Here is a 15,077-nt window from a genome sequence, read left to right as displayed (position 1 = left end):
CTTTGCTGCTGAGTTATTTCCTCAGCCCTTTTCATTTTTTATTTTGAGACAGGGTCTCACTAAATTGCTGAAAGCCTAGCTAAGTCGCTTAGGCTGATCTTCAATTTACAATTCCCCTGCCTTAGCCTCCCTACTGGCTGGGATTTATAAGTGTAAGTCACCATGCCCTGCAAGCTGTGCTTTTTATTTTTAGTTTTTTTGTTTTGTTTGGTTTGGTTTGGTTTGGTTTTGGAGGCAAGGTGATGGCAGAGGGGAAGATCACATAGTGTTTTTGAGCCGTTGTTTTTTGTGTATGTGTAAAACTGATATAGGTTATATGAGAATTAAACAACAATATGTGTATGAGCAAAACTGATATAGGTGGGCTGGGGATGTGGCTCAAGCGGTAGCATGCTCGCCTGGCATGCGTGCGGCCTGGGTTCGATCCTCAGCACCACATACAAACAAAGATGTTGTGTCCTCCGAAAACTAAAAAATAAATATTAAAAAAAAAATCTAGAGAGGAAGTATAAAGAGGGAATTATTTCTACCAGATAGCAAAAAATTTTAAAAAAAACTGATATAGGTTATATGAGAATTAAACAACAATATGTGTACAAGCTCTATAAATAGTAAATTGCTGTCTGGTTTAAAGTTCATTTTTGGAAGGAGTTGGGGTTAGGATTGAACCCATGGACACTTTACCACTGATCTACATTCCCAGCTCTTTTTTATTCTTTTATTTTGAGACAGGATTTCACTAAGGTTGCAGAGGCAGTCCTTGAACTTATGATCCTCCTGCCTCAGCCTCCTCAATTGCTGGGATTACAGGCCTGCACCACTGTACTGTCCTACAAGTTTAGTTGTTTTTGCCCTCAACTTAAAAACAACAAAGCCTTAGGGAACCAGAGGAGCTGATAGAGGAGATACAGTGTAGCCATTGGTTCCAAACTGAAATCTCTATGAATTAGAACTCTAATAAAAGTATGATAACTCAAGCTGTTGCTGGAAAAGTTTTCAAAGGCACAGTCTTTAATGAATGAACTTGAGTAGTAGCTTTCTCTCTTTTTAAAAAATATTTATTTTTTAGTTGTAGTTGGACACAATACCTTTATTTTATTTATTTTTAAGTCATGCTGAGGATCAACCCAGGGCCTTGCACGTGCTAGGCAAGTACTCTGCCACTGAGCTACAGCCCCAGCCCAGTAGCTTTCTTTTTAACCAAGATAGTTAACTGGTTATGGGTTTTTTGTTTTTTTACCAGACTTATCTGAGTATCTCAGAATCACTGTATATGCCATGCCTGGATTATTAATTTTTAAAAAATACAAGCTTAGGGCTGGGGTTGTAGCTCAGTGGTAGAGTGCTTGCCTAGTATGTGTGAGTCACTGGGTTCAATTCTCAGCACCACATATAAATAAAATTTAAAAGCCCATTGATAAAGTAAAAAAAAAAAAGAATACAAGCTTAAAATGGGCACTGTAGGGTACACGCCTACAATCCCAACTGTTTGGGAGACTAAGGCAGGAGGATCATGAGTTTGAGGCCAGCCTGGGCAACTCAGCAAGATCCTGTCTCCGAAATAAAATATAAAAAGGGCTGGGGGTGTAGCTCAGTGATAAAATACTATTGAGTTCAATCCCTACTATTGCAAAAAGAAAAAATTTCAAACTTGATTAAACTGCCAAGCATCAAATTTAAAATGATTGAATCTTTCATGATACATGGAATTGGATGAGAAATTCAGAACCTAAAGGTCACCTTCATTATTGCCTCTTTAACCCAGAGCATAGCTCTCGATAAAGAACTGAGAATACATTGATTCTTGTAATAATATAATTTTATACCATAAAGGACTTCAGAGATGACGTAGCCCTCTCCTCTTGTAGGCAAGGAAACTGAGGCCTGAAGAAGGCTTTACTTACACTAGGTCCCATGTGGAATTAATAAGAAAAGAAACAAATTTTAGAAGTTGCCTTTTTGGGATGATTAAACTCTGATTTTATTTTATTTTACTTTATTTAACTAATTAGCTGTCTTTTTCTCATTGTGATAAAGTCCCCATAATCACAGTCCCCAACCATCCTCCTCTGATCTTCTAACCTTCATGATATCTGAGTAAAGTGGACAATATTTCTATGTCATGCTCCAGGATAAAATTCAAATTTAAGCAGAAAATATGTAATGTAATTATAAGAGCATGTTCTATGGTCTTGTAATGTTTTCTTATTCTTTTTTCTCCCTAGACATAGAGGGTAACAGTATTTTTATCCTACGAGACATTTGTCACTTACCAAAGAAAAAATATCAAAATTTTAAATATAAATTCTGTTTAGCCATGCTTGGTGGTGTGCTCATAATCCCAGCTACTCATGAGTATATGAATTCAAGACCAGCAGAGCAACACTGAAACCCTGTTTTCAAAAACAAATAAAATTAAATTTAATATATTTTAGTAAAGGTCTGATTTCAGGGAACAAAAAAAAAAAAGGCTTTTATTTTTTGTTTTGTCTCTATTCCAAGACATTTGAAATCATGCAATTTGGATACAAATTATATTGTTTTTATCTAAATCCTGAAGTGAAATGACTAGTGTTTTTAGTGTTAGAGAACCTGTTTTTAACTAACATATTCTCAGTTACTTCTTTTTTAGCTTCATACTGGAAAGATAAGTAGAATTCTACTTCAAAGGAATAGAATTTTTACTTAACCTGAAGTGGGAAACTTCCTTTGGAAGATGAAGGAACTATAAATATTGAGCTTCTATTTTAAAACTGTAAATCTAGTACGTCACTGTCCATATCCTCAAAGCCAATTTTAATCCTGGATGGTAATGGTTCTATGATTGAGCTAAGAAACACAAGGAGAGCATTCGGCTTGAGCCTAAAGATTGTCAAATTTCTTACTTACAGAATGAGTTGGTCCTTCCTCCCTGCACCTATGGCCCCAACCTCAGTGCAAACAAAGGGGCACCTTCTTTGCTGTGTAGTTTGAGGACTACAGATTGGGAACTTTTCTAATCATTTTTAACCAAATCTAAATTAACTGTTGAAGTTTACTAAAGCACACAAACTGCTTTTGAGGATTGGATAGGAAAATGTAAATTGTGACCATTTGTAGTCACACCAAGTAGCTGAATTCATTTGTTCCATATGGGCTGGGGCAGAGTGGAGGGTGGTCATTTGGACCATATCCATTGTTTGTGAAAGTGCTGGGTGGGTAAAAGCATGGTAGTTTACCATGCCCTGATGGGTGTCCCCCGCCCCCCACTCCCCAGTGGAGTGTGTTTTTCTTTTTCCTTGCTGTAGGAAATTGTTTGCCAGATTGTGTTATTTATAACAATCTGTCATGGAACAGCTGCCAGGAAAAGAAAAGAGGCTATTCCCAGTAGCTCTCCTCACCACCCCCGACTATCACCACACACACACATCCGGTTTTCTGATTTAGCATTTTTTCCCCTGTAGTTTTACTCAGTGGTTTTGGCTTGATGGAAAATGTTCTTGTAATGAGAGATTTCTGGGCTTTGCCATGACTTGGTAATTGGGTTTTCTGAGCTTAATTTGTTTGCTTTAGTCAAAACTAACTGGCAACAGTTTGTTTTTTGAATTCCTGGGTGTCTTGATTTCTCCCTAAATAGCTAAAGTGCTACCTTCCCTTGAAGACCTTGTATGTTTCTGCACTGTCAACAGTGCATATTTGTTATCATGCAGAGCTGTGCCTTTTGCCCTTAACAATGCCCTGACTTCTCTCACAGTTTTAGAATAAGGCATAATGAGGATTGTTGGAATATTGAGTAGGGAGATCTTCAGAGATTCTAGTTCGTTTCTGCAGAAGAGACTGGCTGTTGGTGTTAGAAAAGAACTGTTCCCTTGAAACACAAAGCAGCTGAGGGTTGGCACATTCAGAGAACATTGAGATTGATTGCATTTCAGATACACAATTACTTCATAGTCCAGACAGTCCATGTTTATTCATGGCTGTGGTCACACATGATCAAAAATACTTCTGGATCTTATCACTTTTTCAGTTTGTGTCTCTGGGCTCCAGTTAGTGGAAGGCCATTTGCATTTCTAGAATGGGCTTTGTATTATTAGAATAAAAATCTAAGCAATAGTCATTTTTTTCCTATTATTACTTCTATAAAAATGTACAGATAGAAGGTATTATGAAGGTATAAGGATGATTTTGTTTTTCTTTTAGAATTTTGTATATTCGAGCCAGAGTTTCCAGCTTTGGAAACAAGTACATTTCCAGCTTTGGAAACAAGTACAGCAAAGACCTTCCTTTGGAAGTGGTGGGGTTGCATATAGGATGGGAATCTCAGTGACTCTTGTATAGTGTATTCTCTGGGACAAAGGCAGGAGAGGAGCTAAGGGAGCACCATCAATGTCTCAATCCCTGGGCCTCCTCTTTCAGACTAATGCCTTTCTTTTCACTCTGAGAACAGATGGCAACCAGACATTGAGGGGTGGGATCTGATCCTTGTGATCCTTGGAGATTTTGTATTCAGTTGAGCAAAAAGTCATTTAAAAGCAAAGAAAGAAATGAGCCTACGTGTCTGTTCACAATTATAAGGACTTGTTCAGTATTCATGGGTCTGACGGATTTCAACACTTCTGCAGATATTGAATAACAACAGCATTTATTCTCTAAGACAGCATTGTCACCACCTAAGAGACATTGCATTAGAGCCATTTTCTTTACTTTGAGGTACACTTAATTCAATTAATTATGGAACAACTTATAATAATTGGTCATTATAGGAAAATAGGAGATTTTTCCTTAGGAAACTGTCTTTTCATTTTGATGAAAAGGGGCATGTTCTGTACCATTGTAGTGATAATTTTATGTTATCTGTTTCATAATGGCCAATATAGCCTGCTTTTCTAAGTGTTATTGTAAGTGGGATTCTGCACACTGTTTCTTTTTTACCTTGCATATGTGTTATCTGATTTGTTTATGCTTGGTGGTTCTGAATGATGAGTTGTAGTCTTAAGAATTTTTTTTCCTGAAAATATGATATTTATAGGGATTCTGTTTTCAGAAATAGGCAGTAAGGCAAGGCATTCTGATGGTTGAGTCTCCCTTTCTAATAAAAAGACTATGAGCTTAGGTCCAGGGGTGCAACTGAATTCCATTCCTAGCACAGTCTTGGGGGTTGAGAGGGATATGTGTTAAAGTCTTCCATTTTCCCACCCAAAGCAAGGAATCTTGATTTTAAGTTAAAATTTTGGGAAAATTAAAATCACAAAAAAATTCCATGTAAATAATCTCTTTATTCCTTTGAGTGAAATAATTTAGTGTTTTTCAGACTTTTTAAAAGTCACATAACCAATTTTCAAAGCCAGTGTTTCTATAGAAGCCTAAAAGATAAAAAGAAGAGCTGCCTTGGTGGACTCAGGAAGGGCCGTGGGAACCAAGAATCAGACACTTTGGGAAACTGTAGGTTTACTATTGAGAAACATTGGTGTGGTTGATTTAAATTACAATTTAAGGAATTTGTCTTCTACTTGATTGTTTTGGAACTTCTGTTTTCTGCATTTATGATAAACATATATAATGGCAGAATGTATAGTTATAAATTGGTTTAAAATAAATTAAATAGCCTTGGTTAGCCACTCATATTTGAAACTTCCTAGTCCCAGTTTCCTCCAAGCTTCATAATAAGACCTAGCTAGGCATAGAGTAATTGCTCAATAAATATTAGATAAATTAATCATTACAAGAATCTTGTTTTTTCTTGAGTACTTCTAATGATTGGAAACTCCTTACCTTATAGTATTATTATTTGATTAACTCTGATTGAAAGTTAACATAGGAACGAAAAACACTTCTGTTCATATTTACCTATCATTCTTTGAGGAGTTGTAGTTGTTGTTGTTGTTGAGGGATGTACTAGGGATTGAACCCAGGATTGCTTTTATCAATGAACCACTTCCACAGCCTGTTTTTTATTTATTTTTTAATTTTGAGACAGGGTCTTACTGAGTTGCTTAGGGCCTCACTAAATTGCTGAGGCTAACTTTGAACTTGGGACCCTCCTGCCACCATTATGAGAAAATCTTTTCTTCATTGACTTATTCATTCATTCATCAATTTTATTTTGTGTTTGTTTATTTGTTTTGGTGTTGGGGATTGAATCCTGTTCCTCACATGCCTGTAAGCACAGGCTCTATCACTGAGCTACATATACCCCCAGCCTCTTGTTGATCAATTATTAAATGCCTACTGTGTTCCAAGTGCTATTGTAGTAGGCCTCACATTTATATATAAAAATAGAAATTACCCATGCATGGTGGCACATGTCTATAATCCCAGCTACTTGGAAGGCTAAGGCAGGAGGATCACAAAATTTTGAGGCCAGCTGGGCAACATAGCAAGACCTCATCTAAAAAAAAAAAAAAAAGACTATTAATATTAACAATACTATTTGTATAGTATTGTTATAAGATTAAATGGGTGCTTTGTATACCTGATATTGTATTGTACTTTTTTATAACTTAGAATTTGAGTTTCCAAAGAATGGGGCATTACATTATATTCATCTTGGTATTTCCTAGTACTATAGCAAAGTGATTGTTCTATAAAGATAATTTATCCCAAAGGCATGGAAACAGACATTGTGGTACTTTTCAGACTGTGTTTCTTAGAGTCCAGGATTCTAAAGGTGTCTCAGGACTGCCCAGTAAGGTTTGCAAGGGGGCAGTAGAAATGTTCCTCCACACAGTTCTATCAGAACAACCCATTTATTTTACTTCTTTTGCTATTTAAAAAGGTTCAAAAATATTGTCTGGTTTCTGTGCTTCTAAGCCATTAAAAGTTTGTCTGAGGATGATTCGTGTGATCCATTGTTCTTTGTGATGTACTTTTCCTTCTTCATTTGACAGACAGATGTGCTGGTCCTGAGCTGTGATCTGATAACAGATGTTGCCTTACATGAGGTTGTGGACCTGTTCAGAGCTTATGATGCCTCACTTGCCATGTTAATGAGAAAAAGCCAAGATAGTTTAGAACCCGTTCCAGGTCAAAAAGGAAAAAAAAAAACAGGTAAGATTAGAGTTTGATTTGTTTGCTGGGTTTTATAATTATCATTCATGCTTTCATTTAAGAAACATTTATTGGAAAACTGCTGTACATCATAAATGATGTGCTAGAAGTAAATAATGTAAAGTTAAACAAGATGTAGTTGCTGACTTAATAACTTTCCTATGTTCATATATGAATACATCACCAGTGAAATGCCATATCATGTACAACCACAAGAATGGTATCCTAATTAGAATAAGTTATACTCCATATATGTATGTATAGTATGTCAGAATACACTCTACTGGGCTGGGGTTGTAGCTCAGTGGTAGAGCACTTGCTTAGCATATGTGAGGCACTGGGTTCAATCCTTAGCACCACATATAAATAAATAAAGGTACTGTGTCCATCTACAACTAAAAATATTTTTAAAAAATATACTGTCATGGACTGGGCATGTGGCTCAAGCGGTAACGCACTCGCCTGGCATGTGTGGGGCGCTGGGTTCCATTCTCAGCACCACATAAAATAAAGATGTTGTATCCACCGAAGACTGAAAAATAAATATTAAAAAATTCTCTCTCTTCTCTTAAAAAAAATACTGTTATGTATATCTAAAAAGAACAAATTTAAAAATAAATTTAAAAAAGAAAATGCTTGTAAATGTTAATTAGATTCTATAATGTCCTTTTGCATGTGCAGAGGAGCATTCACAACTATTTGCATTCTATTTAAGGGTTACATGGTTGAATGTATATGCAAATATCCCTCAGTATTTGTGGGGGATTGGTTCTAGGACACATGGATACAAGCATGTGCACTCACCAATACCAAAATCTGAATGCTCATTCCCTAACATAAAATGGTATAGTATGTGCATATAATCAACATACATCTCCCATATACTTTAAACCATCTTCATATTACCTGTAATATCTGAGACACTGTAAATGCTGTGTAAATAGTTGTTACATGGTACTTTTTTAGAGGGTAATTACAAGGGGAAAAGTTTGTACATGTTCAGTAAAGACATAATTTTTTTCCCAAAAATATTTTGTCTGTGGTTTGTTGAATCCTATATATGGAACTTGTGATACAGAGGACTAACTATACATAAGAAACAAAAAATCCAATTTAAAATCACATTAAGGGGCTGGGGATGTGGCTCAAGCAGTAGCACGCTCACCTGGCATGCATGCAGCCCGGGTTCAATCCTCAGCACCACATACAAAAACAAAGATGTTGTGTCCACCGAAAATTAAAAAATAAACATTAAAAAAAATTCTCTCTCTCTCTCTCTTTAAGAAAAAAATAAAGAAATAAAATCACATTAAACAAAATGTTTAAACTTTGATTACAGATTTATTAGATACCTTTAAGGATTAAAATTGCTATTACAAATTTAATGTTTCTTTTAACTACTTTAATCGCCCCAAGTTAGCCAGTAAACATGGTACTTATTAGTCACACTTATCTTCTAGTATTCCAGTAGTACTTTTTTTGTTTGTTTGTTTGTGGTGCTAGGGATTAAATCCAGGGCCCCATTCATGCTAGGCAAGCATTCTATCACTGAGCTATATCCATATCTCTTATTTTTGTTTTTAATCTTCATAGAGCTGTTTTTGTTTTTAATCTTCATAGAGCTATAGTAATCTCTTTTTTTTTTTTTTCTTTTTTTGGTACTAGGGATAGAACTCAGGGACACTAAATCACTGAGCCACATCCCAGTCCTGTTTTGTATTTTATTTAGAGACAGGGTCTCACTGAGTTGCTTAGTGCCTCACCATTGCTAAGGCTGACTTTGAACTTGTGATCCTCCTGCCTCAGCCTTCCAAGCTGCTGGGATTACAGGAGCGTGCCACCATGCCCGACCACACTTTTTTGAGTTTTAGTTTTCCCTGTAATGATGTGTTTTTTCCTTGGAGTTTTCCCTAAAATGATATATTCTTTAGATTTTGCTTAGCCAGTATTATGTAACCTATTATCCTGCTGTTATATATTGGCATAGTCTAATTATTAGAATCTGTGTATGATTTATTAATATTTTAGTATTATTAGTATTATAGTATTATAATGTTCATTCTGAGAAGTTGCATAATCTAGTTTGTATCTTTAGTTCTCCTTTTTAGGGGATTTGGATAACTTATAATTTTGTATGTTTTGTTTTTGTTGTACTGGGGATTGATTCCAGGGCCTTGAGCATACTAGGCAAGTGCTCTATCACTGAGCTATGTCTCCAGCCCTACAAATTTTGGACTGTAACAATTAAATTTGTTGCTAATTGATTTTTGTGTTTAGTTGATCACTGGCACAGATTAATTGTTGGATACTTTTGACAGTAATTTTTTTAAATATTTTTTTAATTGTTGATGGTCCTTTATTTTATTTGCTTATTTATTTGTGGTGCTGGGAATCGAACACAGTGCCTCACGTGTACAAGGCAAGCACTCTACCACTGAGCTACAACTCTAGCCCCGACAGTGATTTTTTGTTCTTGTAATACTGACGATCAAAACTAGAGCCTCAAGCATACAGGGAAAGTGCACCATCTCTCAGCTACATTCCCAGCTCCAATTGTTGTTTAATTTTTCTACCTTTTTATTATGTAATAATGCTTGTGCTGATCAGTCCTTTTATTCTTGATATGGTTTCTACTTTTGCAAGATCTGGTTTGCTTATTTACAATTCCCTATATTCATCCTTTTCTACTTACAGAGATAGAAACAACTATCCAATCAGACTTTATAAACAGATATTATATTTTAATGGCTTTTGCTTATCAGTACTCCTTTATACACGCAATCTTAAAAATGAAGTGACTTATTAGAGTTACTCTTCTTGGCATTAGAACTTTTCAGTATATTTCACATTAGGTTTTATCTCCTATGTATCATTTTAATTGTATTTGACATTAATTATTATCTATCTATCCATTCTTTATAGTTTAGCTACTGGAAGTTCCTTTAAGCTGGCTCCCTTAACTTTTTGAAAAAGTGTGATATATTCTGGTAACTTGATATAGCTGGAATGTGAATATGGGATAGTAGGGAAACAGATGGGACTGGAGAGGATCCAGGGATCAGACCAAAGAGTTTGAATTTCATTCCTAATACTTTTTGAAGTATTGTATTTTATGTTATCTTATTAAAGTGACCCTCAGTTTAGTCTCAGTACTGCCCAAACAAAACAAAACAAAACTTTACCCAGGTAAGATTTTTCATTTTTAGGAATTGAGTCTATAGCTCAGTGCAGAGGGCTTGCTTAGCAAATATGAGGCCACCAACAACTAAAATAATTGAAAATAAATAAAGGCTTTCTGTACAATTATAACAAAAAAAAATTTTAAATAGATCTTTCGTATTTTTTTAGTTGTCGATGGACCTTTATTTTATTTATTTATATGTGGTACGGAGAATTGAAACTAATGCCTCACACATACTAACCAAGCGCTCTGCCATTAAGCCACAACCCAGTCCAAGATTTTTCATTTTTAATACGAAATTTTGAACTCCTTGTTATTTACATTTTGTTACCTTTCAGTGCTAAGGTTCACCTAAATAACTGAATTTTAAATTCCTTCTGTTAAATGCTTTGCATTTCAATGATAAGCATTTTTTAAACTTTTAAAAATTTGTTCTAATTAGTTATACATAACAGTAGAATGCATTTGGACACATCATACATAAATGGAGTATTACTTCTCATTCTTCTGGTTGTACATGGTGTAGAGTTAACACAGGTCATGTAATTATATATGCACGTAGGGTAATAATGTCCAATTCATTCTACTATTATTCCAACCCCCATACCCCTTCTCCTCCCTTCACTCCCTTTTGTCTAATTCAAAGTGCCTCTAATCTTCCCCACCCCTAATTATGAATTAGCATCCATGTATCAAAGAAATCATTTGGCCTTTGGTTCTTTGAGATTGGCTTATTTTGTTATGATAAGCATTTCTCTACTACTTCTACCTCTACTTCTACTACTACTTCACCCGAGCGCCCCAGCCTTGATAAAGCACATCAAGTCCCAATGCACAACTGCCACGTGGATCTTTCTCATAGGGTGTTTTACAGCTACGTGCCATCTCTCCCAAAACAAGGAGTTGTTTATCACAGCCACGGCGCTTATCAGCGCCATCTTGTAATGGCGACCACGGTCCGCTGACACGGCTCACCACAAGTTAACCCATTTTTCCCAAGTCAATTCTAGGCCTCTCATGTTCATCACTGACCAGAAACGAACTAGCGTTAGAAGCATCAGCATTTTTATTGACATGAACAACTTTCATTGGCCCTCCTGCTAGATCTAATTCATAAGTTGTTTCAAAGCCTTCTTGGCATATTTTAGGTCAGAAAATTATTTAGATTGATGTATTTCACTGTCCATCACAAGTTACATACTTTAATTCTGTCTAAAAGGCATAAGATCGCCCAAAGCACATTGTCAGTTATGTTTAAAGATAATGAGCCTTTAAAGGTAATAAAGTTCTTTAGGTCCAATATTTCCCTTTTGTAAGTTGTTGGCCATTGCTGTGTTGTTGTTGTTTTTTGTTTTTTGTTTTTCTGCCTGTGATGCCTGTGTTGTGATTGGCACTCCTAAAACTCAGGTTAGTTAATCTTATTACTAGAGGCATTGAGCTAACATCAGCAAACTCTACATATGCAATTCCTTTGGAGCATCTTGAATTTCTATCAGAAATCATCCTCACATCTCAAACATTTCCTGCTCTAGAGAAACTCTTCTACCTTCCTCCTTTGAATTCTCTGCAAGCTGCCTGCAAAAAACTGTCCTTGCATCTTTTCCTCTGGAGTTAGATTATCAATAGGTTCCCTTACAGAGCTCGGCTGCAGCAAAATGGGGCGGGGTGACGAGCAACTTGTGTAGATTGATACAGCAGGAGGGGGAGCCCTTTATTGTAGGACAGGAGCGGTATTTATACATTCCACACAGCTTATCTTAATTACCATAAACTAGATACTTGAGTCAACCAATAAGAAATCTCCATACTTAATGGTTTGCTGGCCTTACTTCACAAACCACTCCCTCTGGCATTTTGCCAGGCGCCATCCAGACTTGTTTACAGACTCTAACAGAGGCAACCCAGTCTTTCCTCAGCTGGCACTGTTAAATTTTTATACAGAATAGGGACTTTGTAATGGCTTCATCATCTATGAGTTTAACTTTTTTTTTTTAAACTGGAAGTTGAACCCAGAGGTGCTCTACCACTGAACTATACTTCCAGCCCTTCTTATATTTTATTTTGAGACAGGGTCTCATTAAGTTGCCAGTGCTGGCCCCTAACCTTCTGCCTCAGCCTCCTTAGTTACTGGAATTAAAGGCTACACCATTTGCCTGGCTAATTTTCAATTCTTAAAGGGTTCCTTTCTTTTTTGCTACTTTACTTCCTTTCTAGGCTTTTGCTTTTCCTTTCTCCAGCTCTACTTTGCTTCCATTCCTTACTTTGCTTCTTTTTCTTTCAAGACTACAACTTGTTTTTTCCCTCTTTTTGCATCTTCTTCTTCATGGCCATTAGCACTGCCAAACTTGTTCTTATCCTTCTTTCTTTTTGAGACAGGATCTTACTGTATTGCCCAGGCTACATTGAATTTGTGATCCTTTTGCCTCAGCCTTCTGAGTAGCTGAGATGACAGGTATGTGCAGCCATGTCTAGCTTCTTATCCTTATTGTAAGGAGCCTCGAAAACATTGCTTCAATATCAGTACCTGCCATTTTCTCTAAATGTCTGTGTAGGCTTTGAAGTGCCTGTAGTACTCATATTAGGAAGAAAATGCTGCTGCTGCTGCTGCTGCCGCTCCCAAGTACTTCTCACAGTCTACCTACCACACCTAGACTCAGTAATATGACTAGGGCTCAGCTATGAGAGATGGGTTTTTCTTTCCATGTAGTCTCTTATTATACAAGAGGCTAACCCTGGCTTATTCAACATGGTAGCAACAGCAGGTTCTAAGAGAATGGAAGTAGAAGTTACAAGGTCTCTAGAGACCTAAACTCAGAACACATACTATATCAGTTTGTTAGTTAATTCCTAGGTCAGCCCAGATGTAAAGCATACAGAACTAATCTTACCTCTGAAGAGAAGAAGCTATAACAAGTTAGTGACCTTTTAAAATCTACAATTTATACTATTAGTTTTGATTTGTTCATTTTTGGTTTAATATCAAAGAAGTAAAAATCATCTAGGAAAAAAGGTGTGAATAGCTGAATATGTCAGATTTTTAAATTCTTAATAAATGGAAGTTCATAGTTTCATCATCTTTCTTAACCTTATTTGTGTAGTCGTCTTCTTAGGATGGACATTTTCAAGTTACTTGCTGTGCTCCCAAAGTGGAATTCACTTTGGTAAAGCAAAATAGAAGGAAGACTCTCAAGTTTCTATCATTTGATTCATATTCTGAGGTCCTGTTACTATGGTAATCACAAAGCAGCAATATAAGGAGCAGGGTATGGGAGGGAGAGAATTGTGGCTGAAGTGCAATGTAGTTGAAAAAATGGCTGGCTAGAAATTATTGCTCCCAGGACATTGAGTAATTCAAAGAGTTTTGTGAGCCTAAGGACTTGTGTAAAATAAGTACTCCAGTTTATATCCAAAAATAATCTCTCTGTTTTCAAGTGACTGGCTCTATTTATTTATTTATTTATTTATTTATTATTTCTTGATGGACCTTTATTTTATTTATTTACATGTGGTGCTGAGAATCAAACCCAGGCCTCACACATGCATTCCACCACTGAGCTACAACCCCAACCTGTGACTGGCTGTTAATCAGACCTTTACAGCCTTTGTCATATTCTTAAGTTTCCATGTAATGGATAAATTGACATGTGTCAAAGCTGCTGTGTGGCATTTGGAACTCTCTGCAAAGTAAGCTTGAAATTGGCAGTATGTGTTCTTCTTCCTTTGTATAATAAAATGAACAGGTACATCTGATTGATAAGTTTTGTTTTTGTTTTGGTTTGGTACTAGGAATTTAACCCAGGGACACTTGAGCTATATCCTCAGCCTTTTTATTTTTTATTTTGAGTTAGGGTCTCACTAAGTTGCTTAGGATCTGCAAAGTTACTGAGGCTGACCTCAAACTTGTGATTCTCCTGCCTCAGCCTCCTTAGTTACTAGGATTACCACACCCAGCTGATTGATGGTCTTAATGCTTTTACTCACCTGAGCCAAACATGATGCAATTGAAAAATATATTTGGTTCTAGATATACAGGTAGCTACAGTCAACAGTGAAGCCTGTTCAATTATATAGTAGCCATTTTCTATCAATAAAAGGCTCAGTGGTAGAGCACTTGCCTAGCTTGCATGAGGCTCTGGGTTCAATCCTCAGCACCACATATAAATAAATAAGTAAATAATGAAAAAAGATCCATTTACAACTAAAAAAAATTAAGAAAAAAAAGGCAGATAAGGGACGGAGGGGAAAGGAAAGGGGCATGGAGGTAGAAAAGATAGTGGAATGAAATAGACATTGTTACCCTGGGTACGTGTATGAGGACACGAATGGTGTGACTCTACTTCGTGTACAACCAGAGACATGAAAAACTGTGTTCCATTTGTGTACTATGAATCGAAATGCATTCTGTGTCATGTATAACTAATAGAACAAGTAAATAAATGAATTTTTTAAAAAGCAAATTCATCTTTTAGATAACATCTTTCCTAGAACTTAATTTTCAATTTCTACTTAAAAAAAAATGTTAAATCATTGCTTGTTTATTTTGAGGATCAAATGAGAGCATGTATTTTGTTTAACTTTTTTTTCCCCTTTTCTTGAACCAGGGGGCTCAACCCCTGAACCATATTCCCAGCCTTTTTTATATTTTATTTAGAGACAGATCTCGCTGAGTTGCTTTGGGCCTCACTAAGTTACTGAGGCTGACTTTGAACTCATGATCCTTCTGCCTCAGCCTCTTAAACCGTTGGGATTACAGGTGTGTGCCACCATGCCTAGTAATTTTTTTAACTTAAATATTTTATTTGGGGCTGGGGATATAGCTTAGTTGATAGAATGCTTGCCTCACATGCACAAGGTCCTGGGGTCAATCCCC

The 15,077-nt window shown here is 36.3% G+C and overlaps 1 protein-coding gene across 4 annotated transcripts in view; it reads left to right on the top strand.

Annotated features, from left to right (window-relative positions):
• Eif2b3 (eukaryotic translation initiation factor 2B subunit gamma) overlaps positions 1–15,077 on the top strand; it is a 109,797-nt gene that overhangs the window by 28,101 nt on the left and 66,619 nt on the right. For all 4 annotated transcript variants that reach the window (XM_005317960.5, XM_078026156.1, XM_078026157.1 and 1 more), the window contains exon 4: positions 6,867–7,026. In XM_005317960.5, coding sequence (XP_005318017.1) covers positions 6,867–7,026 — 160 coding nt within the window. The remainder of the gene's footprint in view (positions 1–6,866; positions 7,027–15,077) is intronic.

The sequence above is a fragment of the Ictidomys tridecemlineatus genome, chromosome 11, assembly GCF_052094955.1.
Source record: "Ictidomys tridecemlineatus isolate mIctTri1 chromosome 11, mIctTri1.hap1, whole genome shotgun sequence".
Taxonomy (NCBI): Eukaryota; Metazoa; Chordata; class Mammalia; order Rodentia; family Sciuridae; genus Ictidomys; species Ictidomys tridecemlineatus.
Note: the sequence above shows the minus strand (reverse complement) of the source record. Positions and strands in the feature narration are given on the sequence as shown.